At 42.0% G+C, this 10,895-nt stretch overlaps 1 protein-coding gene across 1 annotated transcript; it reads left to right on the plus strand.

Moving 5' to 3' along the window:
* The first annotated feature begins 4,892 nt into the window (after nt 1–4,892).
* Nucleotides 4,893–9,933, plus strand: RPS14 (ribosomal protein S14). Its single transcript, XM_079145994.1, has 5 exons — nt 4,893–5,035; nt 7,441–7,591; nt 8,089–8,250; nt 9,358–9,434; nt 9,819–9,933. Exons 2-5 carry the CDS (start codon nt 7,443–7,445, stop codon nt 9,884–9,886), a joined length of 456 nt encoding a protein of 151 aa, XP_079002120.1. The 5' UTR covers nt 4,893–5,035; nt 7,441–7,442; the 3' UTR covers nt 9,887–9,933.
* Nucleotides 9,934–10,895: the final 962 nt, after the last annotated feature.

The following is a 10,895-nucleotide window of genomic DNA, read 5'->3' on the forward strand; positions in this document are numbered from 1 at the left end:
AGTTGTGATGAACCTTTATTTTTTTTTTATTCATTTCTTTATATGCAGTGCTGAGGATGGAACCCAGTGCCTCATACATGCCAGGCAAGCACTCTACCACTGAGCCACAACCCCAGCCCTGCAAAACACCTCTTAACCCTGATCCTGCTTCTATTTTTGCCCCTCACCCTCTTGACTGAGTCTGTTCCCCACAGAGCATCCACAGTGAACCTATTAAAACAAGTCAGACTCTGTCTCTCTTCTGCTTAAAACCCTCCAACAGCTCCACTCAGAGCAAAAGCCAGTCTTTACAATGCCCTGTGGGGCCACACGACCTTCCCCCAGCATGACTTCTTTTCATTACATCCCCTCTCTGCCCACCCTCTTCCCCCACCACTCCATTCCAGCCACGCTGGTTCCCACCATCCCCAGAATATGCCCACCAGGCTTCACCTTTGGGCACGTGCTAACCCTTCTGCCGGTAATGCTCTTCCCCTAGACACTGGCAACGCTCCCTGCCTCTCCTCCCTCAGGCCTCAGCTCAAATCTCTCCTCCAGACTACCTGACTTCTCTATTTAATTGTGCCACCTGCCCCACCACTTTCCCTTTTTTCTGGCGGGGTTCGGGGGCAGGGCAGGTACCAAGGATTGAACTCAGGAGCACTCGACCACTGAGCCACATCCCCAGCCCTATTTTGTATTTGATTTAGAGACAGGATCTCACTGAGTTACTTAGCACCTTGCTTTTGCTGAGGCTGGCTTTGAACTTGCAATCCTCCTGTCTCAGCCTCCTATATCACTGAAATTACAGGTGTGAGCTACCATACCCAGCTCAATGTTTTGTTTTTTTTTTTCAAAAGCACTATTATTATACCATTTTACATATGAGAAAACTAAACCCTAGAGAGGCGTAATTTTTATTCAAGGATAAACAGCTAAAAACTATTTGTAGAATCAACAAACGTGTTGATTAAATAACCCAAGTGGAGTTTGGAAGCAGTAACTTCGATAGTTTCTGGAATAAAGACAACACTTCTCTGGAAAATCTGTCTTGAGGAAATTATGTGGGCTTCTTTTCTCCTGCTCCCTCCACAAAGCCTTCCCTCTGCAAGGTGGAGAGGTCTCTGCTCAATACAATGCTGTTTCAAAGCAGGAACTCATTCCACAATACTCCAATCTCCACCACTATCCTGCCTCTATTGGGGAACACACAACTTGAAAACAAAATGCCCTGGTCTTCAAAGAATACAGAGAGACAGTTCACAGAAGAGATGCAAATGGTCAAAACATCCATAGAGAGATCTCTGTCCTCACTAATCATGAAGAGAGGCGATGAAACAAGAATGTACTTAACTTCTCAGTTTATGGAAGTGGAGCAATATGAACTTTCCTTTTCTTTTTTGATTTTTTTAAATGTGTATACTTTTTAGATGTTGACAGACCTTTATTCATTTATTTTTATGCGGTGCTGAGAATTGAACCCACATGCTAGGCATGCACTCCACCACTGAGCCATGACCCCAGCCCTGATATGAACTTTCTAGAGGACAATGTAGCAACATATATCAAAATTTATAACTCTACATCATGTACAACCAGACAAATGAGAAGTTATACTCCATTTATGTATGATGTGTCAAAATGAATTCAACTGTCATGTATAACTAATTAGAATAAAAAAAATGTAATGCCAGAAGTAGTGGCATATGCTTGTAATCCCAGTGACTCAGGAAGCTTAGGCAAGAGGATCACGAGTTCGAGGTCAGCCTCAGCAACTTACCAAGGCCCTGAAAGACAGCAAGGCCTGGCTCAAAAATAAAAAATAAAAAGAGATGGAGATGTGGCTCAGTGGTAAAGTATCTTTGGGTTCAATCTCTGATACCAAAAACAAAAAGAATTTTTTTAAAATGCATGTTCCCTTTGATTTCAAGTAATTTACCTTGAGAAAAGGACAGCAGAAGTGGGTTATTTTTTGTTTGTTTGTTTTGTTAAAGAAATCGGGTCTCGTTACATTGCCTAGGCTGGCCCCAAACTCCGGGGCTCAAGTGATCCTCCTGCCTCAGCCTCCTGAGAATCTAGAACCACCATAAGCTGTGCCGCTACGCCCAGTACATGTGTATTTTTTTTTTACCTTTATTTTTACGTGGTGCTGAGGATCAAACCCAGGGCCTCACGCATGCTAGGCAAGCACTCTACCACTGAGCCACAACCCCAGTCAGTTTTATATTTGAACATTCTGGAGATTAATCTAAATATCCATCAATAGAGAACTAGTTAAATAAAAAATGATACAACTATACAAAGTGATATCAATAACAGTTAAAAAGACACAACATGACTTCTAGTAAGGAAGAGGATTTCTGGGGACAGAATTGAGAAGATAAGGTTTGGGGAATATTTTGGTATGCTTTTTGGTAGCTTTAAAAAAATGTTTGTAAATGACTTTATATTCAAAATAACAAAATTAAAATAATTGTTTAAAAAATGCTGTAGGGTCAAAAATAGTGGTGCACAACTGTAATCCCAGTTACCCTGGAGGCTGATGCAGGAGGATTTCAAGTTTGAAGTCACCGTGGGCAATTTAGTTTGAGACCCTGTTTAAAAATTAAAAAAAAAAAAAAAAGGTTAAGGATGTAGTTCAGTAGTAGGGTGATTGCCTAGAACACATAAGGTCCTGGGTTAATACCCAGTACTGCAAAATCAAATAAACAAACAAGAAACAAATGAATAAATAAAATGCTGTCGATCTCTACTGGTTGTTATGAAAGATATCTACAATGATGTTGGGTAAAAATAGCAAATAAAATGTAACTTTCATTTACATAAAATTATAAATTATATAATAAAGCTATAGGTATAGATATGGGTATAAAATGTTTTCGGATTGATGCACTTTAATTTCATAATGGTGTATTTCTAGAAGGAAAACTTGGGGGGCAATTTTTGCTTTTTTCTACATACTTTTCTGTATTGTGTGAACTGTTTATAATGAATATGACTTTTTTTAAACCATAAAGGCAAATTATTGTAAACCTATCTTGTTTTCTTAAAAAAGAGAGTCCTTCAGCCTTAAAGAAGAATGAAATTATAGCATTTGCCAGTAAATGTATGGAGCTGGAGAATATCATGCTAAGTGAAATAAACCAATCCCCAAAGACCAAAAGCCAAATGTTTTCTATGATATGCAGATTCTAATTCACAATAGTGGGGTAGCTAGGGAAGAAAAGAGGTACTTTGGATTAGGTAGAGGGGAGTAAAGGGAGGGGAAGGAGCATGGGGGTAGGAAGGAGAGTAGATTGAATCAGACATTATTACCCTATGTACATATATGACAACAAGACCAGTGTGATTCTACAGCATATACAACCAGAAGAATGAGAAATTATACTCCATTATATATGATGTGTCAAAGTACATTCTGTCGTGTATAATTAATTAGAACGAATTTTTTTAAAAAAGAAAGAGTTCTCTCCTATGTGTACATTCATAAGTGATTCCTGGGAAGGACATATACCTAGTTATGAACAGCAGTGGGTAAGACTGTAACTTCTTATTTTTCTTGTTCTCCTTTCTTCATGTTTATGTCTTATTGGTTTTCAGTAATTAATTCGTTTGTTTTTTGTTTGTTTCTTTGTTCGTTTGTTTTGGTACCAGGGATTGAACTCAGGAGCACTTAACCACTGACCACATTTCCAACCCTTTTAAAAATATTTTATTTAGACACACGGACTCCCTAAACTGTTGAGGCTGGCTTTGAACTTCTGATCCTTCTGCATCAGCCTCCCAAGCTGCTGGGATTATAGGCATGCACCACCTCACTTGGCAATTAATTGTTTTTATTAAGTGGAAAAAGGGTATTACCAATTTTAAAAATTTGCCTACATAAACTGAAATCTTTCAAAGTGATCAACAGCACATAAAGGTATATGTTATTCTTCATACTAGCTCATTTTGTCCAATATATGCTATATATACATTTCATTATATAGGTTTCATATATATTGTGCATGCATGTATGAATGTGAATGTGCCAGTGTATAAAGTATATGGTATTTACTGTTTGCCCAGTTCTGCTAGTTACACTTATTGGCCCTTCACACATCTCCGCCTACACATTCTTCCAATCCTTCAAGGTTCTTCCATATTGTTATTAAAGGGATATACGGAAGTGGCTATTAAACATACCAGTTTTAAATCAGAACCTCAAATCTGCTACAAATATGTGATCTTGGTTAACAACCTTTACTATACAAGGGAAACCAAAAGACTATTTGATAATGTAAGCCTTAAATTAAGCAATTTTATAAACTGTTTGGCACAGGCTGGCATATAAATATTGAATAATTTTTTTCTTTTTTAAAAAATATTTTTAGTTGTAGATGGACACAATTCCTTTATTTATTTTTATGTGGTGCTGAGGATCAAACCCAGTGCCTCACACATGCTAGGCAAGCGCTCTACCACTGAACTACCACACCGGTCCAAATAATTTACTCTTATTTTGCCTGGTGCTTCACAAAATAAGCCAAAAGTACGTCATTAGAGATCTTGTGGGGCTGGGGAGATAGCTCAGCTAGTAGAGTGCTTGCCTCATAAGCACAAGGCCCTGAGTTCGATCCCCAGTACCGCAAAAAAAAAAAAAAAAAAAAAAAAGAAAGAGATCTTGTTATTGTTATTCCCCTCCACGCCACGAGGTGCGCTGCCACTCCCAGGATGCTAGGCCCAGAGTTAGGATGGCGGAAGTCTGTCTAGTCGCGGCCACCACCATCTTGGAACATAAATCCGCTTCACCTCGTGACTCTGTCTGCTTCCTACAGTCCCGTCGGCAAACCCGCTAGCAGCAACACTCACCCACGTGCTTGCTTTTCTCTCCCTTAAGTAAACTATTTTGCCCGAGAGCGAGTCTTATTCTCTTCGTGAGCAATAAAGGCGTATTCCGGGAGCCGATCTCGCCCCCGTGACCTCAGAGGTACACTTCCGGGACACGGAAATGACCCGTCGCCCCGCCTTCTCCCAATCTCTCTTTCCGGTGGCGGAGTCCCGAGACGACGAGCAGGTAGGAGGCCTAGGCACCGGGAATCGTGCGGCATCCTGTGGCTAGAGGGCCCGGTGGGGCTGGGGGCGCTGGACTGGGGTCTTTGCGCTGAAGCCAAGCCAGGTGCTGGGCAAGAGATGTGTTACCGGCAGACTTTGAGCCCGGGCAGTCTAGGATCAACTTCGCGCCTTGTCTCGGAAGCAGGCCGCCTAGTTTTAGGGGTTGGAAGGAGTCTGGTTTCTATGAAATGGACATGACCTCGAGTCCAGGACTTGCACTGAGCTAAACCATGTTTCATTGTGGCTTACGGGAGCCGGGGACCCTGGTCTGTGGGCTCCCACCCTATCCTGCCAGCTTCTTCCTGGGTGATCGCAGACCCGTATCTAATCTCAAACTAGGATTTGGAAATTAGGAATAATATCTCCGGCCCTATGGGGTTGTAGTGACAATGCCGGAACAAAATCAGGCCCTGTTTTTGTTGCTTCTAAATCGGGGTGATTCGCGATGCTAGTCGGGCACATCACAAGTTCTGGGCGCTCGGTACCCGACTCTTAAAGTCAGAAGTGGTGGTAGGGGCTGCACAGGAGTGTTTGAGGTGTGTTTATATACTCCTGAGTGACCGTTTTCTCATTGTCAATTTAGGGCGTTAGGGTTGGGGAAATGCAGGTAGACATTGACTTACTACTTGCTTCCTTAATTAAGATCTCCTGTGGCACCCCCCTTACAATACTTACCCACTGAGGGGATTTCTTTTGTCTGATTTGAGGGTGGGAATAGTTGGTTTTGTACACCCAAGACCTACATTCATAGTAGTCACTGTAATCAGACACTGTAAGTTACATAAGAAAGGCACCAGAGAAGTCCAGGAACAGTAGAGATATAGACTTTTAAAATCTAGGTTAATTGTGAAGTGGAATGATCTTAGGTGGGACCTCCTGTCTTAATCTCCATTTGCAGGGTATAGCCTGATTTCATTTAAGCTCTTAGTTCTAGTGTCTTCTGATAATGTTAGGAAATTGTTCTGATGCTTGAGTCTCAGAAGGATTAAAAGGCCTGAGGATTTAGACAGGAAGCAATCCTAGCCTTGCCTATTCTCATTCTTACCTTCTTGTCAGTGTGCCTTCTCCCTAGGTCCTGTGTCTGTGATTTCACTTAAGGTTATAGGCAATGTCAGGTTACAGTTATTTGGTTTCTCAAACTAGTTGGATTTCTGGAATGGATCTTTTCTTGGAGGACATTTTTTAGTGCCTTCAATATTTGGTGGTAGTAAAGTTTAAGGACTTTGGTTCTAAACAGTAGTGGAAGGAGATAAATAGCTGGAGGGTGCGGGGAGAGGATATCGATTGGCTTTGGAAGGGAACAGGTAGAGCGCAGAACTAGGAGATGAGGTTTGAGGGTCATGTTGGTAAGGGACGCTTGCATTCTAAGCTAAGGAGTTTCAGAGAATTCAGGTGGTAAACGTTATTTTTCACTTGGATAAAAGGTCTTCGGAACACCATTTACTGATACGTTGATAGATATTGGCCTTGGTATTGCCTTTTGAGATGCAGCCTTTCAGGCTCTTTGGGCCTAACCTGTAAATAATGTCTTGGGCCAAGAAATGCAGAAGTACTCCTAGTATTGTGTGTGGACCTGGTTCTGATCTCTGTAACTAATTTACTGTGTCACCCTAGACAAATTAACAAAAATTTTTCATCTTATATATTGGAAACAAGAAGGGTCAGAAAGAAATTGATTTGGCAGCTGGAGTAGTAAAGCACTTGCCTAGCATGTGTAAGATCTTGGCTTCCATCTCTAGTACCAGCAGAAAAATAAAAAATTGATTTGCCTGGTTAGAACTGGAACTCAGGTCTACAGAGACTTAACCCAGTGAGTGTGTTTTCCTTATTTTGGGTAGAAATTACGGATTCTTGTGGTCACTGCTAGAACATAGGCTTGTCCTGAGGATGCTGTGAGCTATGCTTTGGGTGTTTCTGAAGAAGGGTTACCTCTTGGCACATTGCTTTTTAGCCACCAGTTGGCATCAACCAAGTACAGGGGGAAATGGGTTTTATTGAGACACAGGTGAGAAAGCACACCATAGTCCTGGATATAGGGAATTAGGAACAGAAAGAAGCAAAACTTGGGATTTCTTTAAAAGCTGAGAATAGTGGATTCTAGAATTTTACTTTTTTTTTTTTTTTTTTTTTGAGTCAAGGATTAAACTCAAGGCCACTTAACCACTGAGCTATGTCCTCGGTCCTTTTCATTTTCATTTTTTATTTTGAGACAGGGTCTCACTTAAGTTTTTTAGAGTCTACTAAGTTACTGAGACTGGTCTTGAACTTGCAAACCTGCTTCAGCCTCCTGAGCTTCTGAGATTACAGGCATGCACCCACCCAGCTATGAAAATCTTTTGTCATTAACACTGAGGTTCTTTTATTCAGAAATGGCACCTCGCAAGGGAAAGGAAAAGAAGGAAGAACAGGTCATCAGCCTTGGACCTCAGGTGGCTGAAGGAGAGAATGTATTTGGTGTCTGCCACATCTTTGCATCCTTCAATGACACCTTTGTCCACGTTACTGATCTTTCTGGCAAGTGAGTATCTGGGTGGAGAGGCACAAAAACCAGTTGGCAAGAGGCCAAGGGAAGAAATGTTCCCAATTTAGGAAGAGTTCTCTAAAGAATTAATGCTTTGTTCAGGTATGGAAATGTGCTTGCTCATCTTGTCCAAAAATGTATCATTTTCTAAGAATTAAAAGAAGACATTTCTTGTGTGAAGTCACTCAGATTCTGAGTTTTTATTTTCACCTATGTAAAACGAAGATATTAGTAACATACATCATGTAATAATCTTAAAGATTGAATGCAAAAGTAAATATAAAGTTTTGCTGTATTGGGTCTTTCAGTCCACTAAACTGAACCTCATGAAGGCAGAACTCATGGTTCTCTTGTCCAGGATCAGGATATATGCTCAAGTTGACTGTCATCCTCTGCCATACCTGAGTCAGAACATCTTTATTTGTTAGACATGATAATCACTTAGTGAATCCTTTTTGGGAGATAAAAAAGATTGATTCTGCTTTTGTCCCCAGGGAAACCATCTGTCGTGTGACTGGTGGAATGAAGGTGAAAGCTGACAGAGATGAATCCTCTCCATATGCTGCCATGTTGGCTGCTCAGGATGTAGCCCAGAGGTGCAAGGAGCTAGGCATCACTGCCCTACATATCAAACTCCGGGCCACAGGAGGAAACAGGTATATAAGGCTGGAGCTGGGTGGTGGTAAGACAACTGGACTCAGGTGCCAAAGCACTTAGATTTGAGAGATTTTTTTCTTTTTTTTTTTTTTTTTTTTTTTTTTTGATATTTTTTAGTTGTTGATGGACATTTATTTATTTGTATTTGATACCAAGAATCAAACCCAATGCCTCACACATGCCAGGCAAGCGCTCTACAACTGAACCATAATCCCAGCCCTGAGAGCTCATTTTCTGTTTTAAGATATTTTAGGCATATACTATAATTGACCCCTGGAAATACCCCATCCTTACCAAGTGCCCACTGTATACCACTTACTGTGTTTCCAGTACTGGAAGAAAGCAGATAAGGGCCTTGTCCTCCTAATGTGTAAACTAGGCTTGTGGGAGAGTCAGACTTTAAACAATGTAGAGCAGCAGTGGGTTTGTGGCTTCCATTTGTGGCAAATGCTTGGAAGCAAAAGTCTGGAGTTAGTGATAAAATATATTTTAAACTAAGGCCTGAATGATAGCCAGTCTTTCAGAGAAGGAAAGGAGGAGGATATTCCAGCTAGAGACAGCTGCAAGAAAAAGTTCTTGGGGTAAGGACGAACTTGGGCAACTAGGAGGGCAAAAGTTGCATGAGATGTGATTCAAGAGATGCCAAGGTAGAGCCTTGCTGGATCTTATAACACAGGGCAAAGATTTGTGCTTTATTATGCATGAAAACTAGAATTGATGTCTGCCCTATTCCCAGTAGGGAGTAGACCAGATAGAAAGTTGTTCAAGTGGTCCCATGGAGAAGTAGTGATGTCTTGGACAGTGCAGGAAAGAAGGCTTAAGGATCACTGCATGCGGCATGAAGGAAAAGGGCTTTACCTGACTGTAGGCAGAGCAGGGCAAACACCTATGACTAGGTTGACCTGCTGTTCACTTTTATGCTGTCTGTAAAAATTAATTTTTTAAAATTAATTTTTGTTGGGTGTACAACAAAAACCATAGTGACCCACTAAGCCTAAGATATTGTTTGGCCCTTTACACAAAGTTTGCAGATCCTTGAACTAGAGAATTGTGAGATCTTGGGAAAATTACCATTGACTTGTCTGGCTTGAACTTTCACTTCCTAGGACCAAGACCCCTGGACCTGGGGCCCAGTCGGCTCTCAGAGCCCTTGCTCGTTCAGGAATGAAGATTGGGCGGATTGGTAAGTACCTTTCCCCCCACAACACACACACACACATCCCTACCCCACACACAATTAGATTAATTTTGAAGCATTGATCCCCAAAATCATGTATTGCTCCTGTTGGGCACAGGACCTGGTCTGTTGTCTCTGGGCATTTAGCTTTGTTGTATTTCAAGGTGTTCTTCCCATCTGCCTTGGGATGGCCTAATGTCATTCATGAATCTGTCCCTGTGTCTGATTTAGAGATTGAAACATTGATGGGAAATTTTGAGGATGTAGCAGGTGGGGCAGTTCCCCGTACATCTGTTGAATATTAGGAACACATTTGGGGAGCAGGCCTAGGGAGGCCTGGGGTCCTTCCCATCCAGCTCCAGGAACTGATGTTTTCTCTTCTCCCCACAGAGGATGTCACCCCCATCCCCTCCGACAGCACCCGCAGGAAGGGAGGTCGCCGTGGTCGCCGTCTGTGAACAGGACCCCTCAGATTATTTTCTGTTAATAAATGCCTTTGAAACTATTTCAACACTAGTCTTTTATTGTGTAGGAGTCACCCAGGGGTATTTATTTCCTTCCTCCCATCTAGGTGTGATGAGGGCATGGACTGAATTGAGGTTCTAGGGGCAGTGACAAAAGAGTACATTGCTTCAGAAGATGTAGAAGAAGACACGTTATACAGGAACATAAATGGAACTGTTTCAGCCCTTGGTGCAGGACAGGTGAGCCTGGGTTCTGCACACTGGCTTCTTGGGAGAGGTGAGGTGCTAGGGCTGTACTTGGGTCTTTTCCATGCTGCTTGTCATGGCATTCAGCTGCCTCAGTCACCTAAAGCAGATCAAGGCCTTGGAGACCTTGTTTTGAAAATGGATATGTTGATTCTAAAAATGAACCAATTCTTAAAGAGCCAGAGCAAAGTGGGAACTGTTGATCCAAGTGTAGCCTGAGCAGAAAAGGAGCCTTCCAGACCTGAGCCATATATAAACACAAGTGGGCGTGTATCTCCCCCCACACCTTCTGTGCAAAATGGGCAGCTCACTCTGCTGTGCCTTGCTTTTCTTCACTTGGCAGATCTTGGAGGTTGTTCCACATCGGTACATAAAGTACATAAAGATTCATCCACCCCACAAATACACACCGAGTCCTATTTTCTCATCAGCAATAAAAAGAAAAGTTCTTGCTTTTCCAGAAGCTTGCATCCAACTCCAAGGACACAGTGGCACCAGATGGTGCTGAATGTTCTGCAAAGGATTGCCACAGGAACCCTGTGGTGGTTAGGCAGGGCTGTCTGGAGCAGTGGGATTAGCCAGACCAGTGGAGAGGTAAGGACACTGAAACGCAAGGTGGTTAGTTCTGGAGGAAGGAAATCGGCGAGAGGGAAAAGCTTGATGGGATGCTGCTGTTAGGATGAATTTGAGCAGCGCATTCAGGCAGAGGGAATATATCACTAGGCTATTTCCAGCCTTTTTTTTTTTTTTTGTACCA

This window comes from Sciurus vulgaris (genome assembly GCF_902686455.1).
Source record: "Sciurus vulgaris genome assembly, chromosome: 6".
Classification (NCBI taxonomy): Eukaryota; Metazoa; Chordata; class Mammalia; order Rodentia; family Sciuridae; genus Sciurus; species Sciurus vulgaris.

What these genes read in the sequence shown, in the direction of transcription:
- RPS14 (XM_079145994.1), top strand. Translation starts at nt 7,443, where the DNA reads ATGGCACCTCGCAAGGGAAAGGAAAAGAAGGAAGAACAGGTCATCAGC. An exon ending in GTTACTGATCTTTCTGGCAA is followed by an intron (nt 7,592 to 8,088) that starts GTGAGTATCTGG and finishes TTTTGTCCCCAG; the next exon opens with GGAAACCATCTGTCGTGTGA. An exon ending in AATGAAGATTGGGCGGATTG is followed by an intron (nt 9,435 to 9,818) that starts GTAAGTACCTTT and finishes TTCTCCCCACAG; the next exon opens with AGGATGTCACCCCCATCCCC.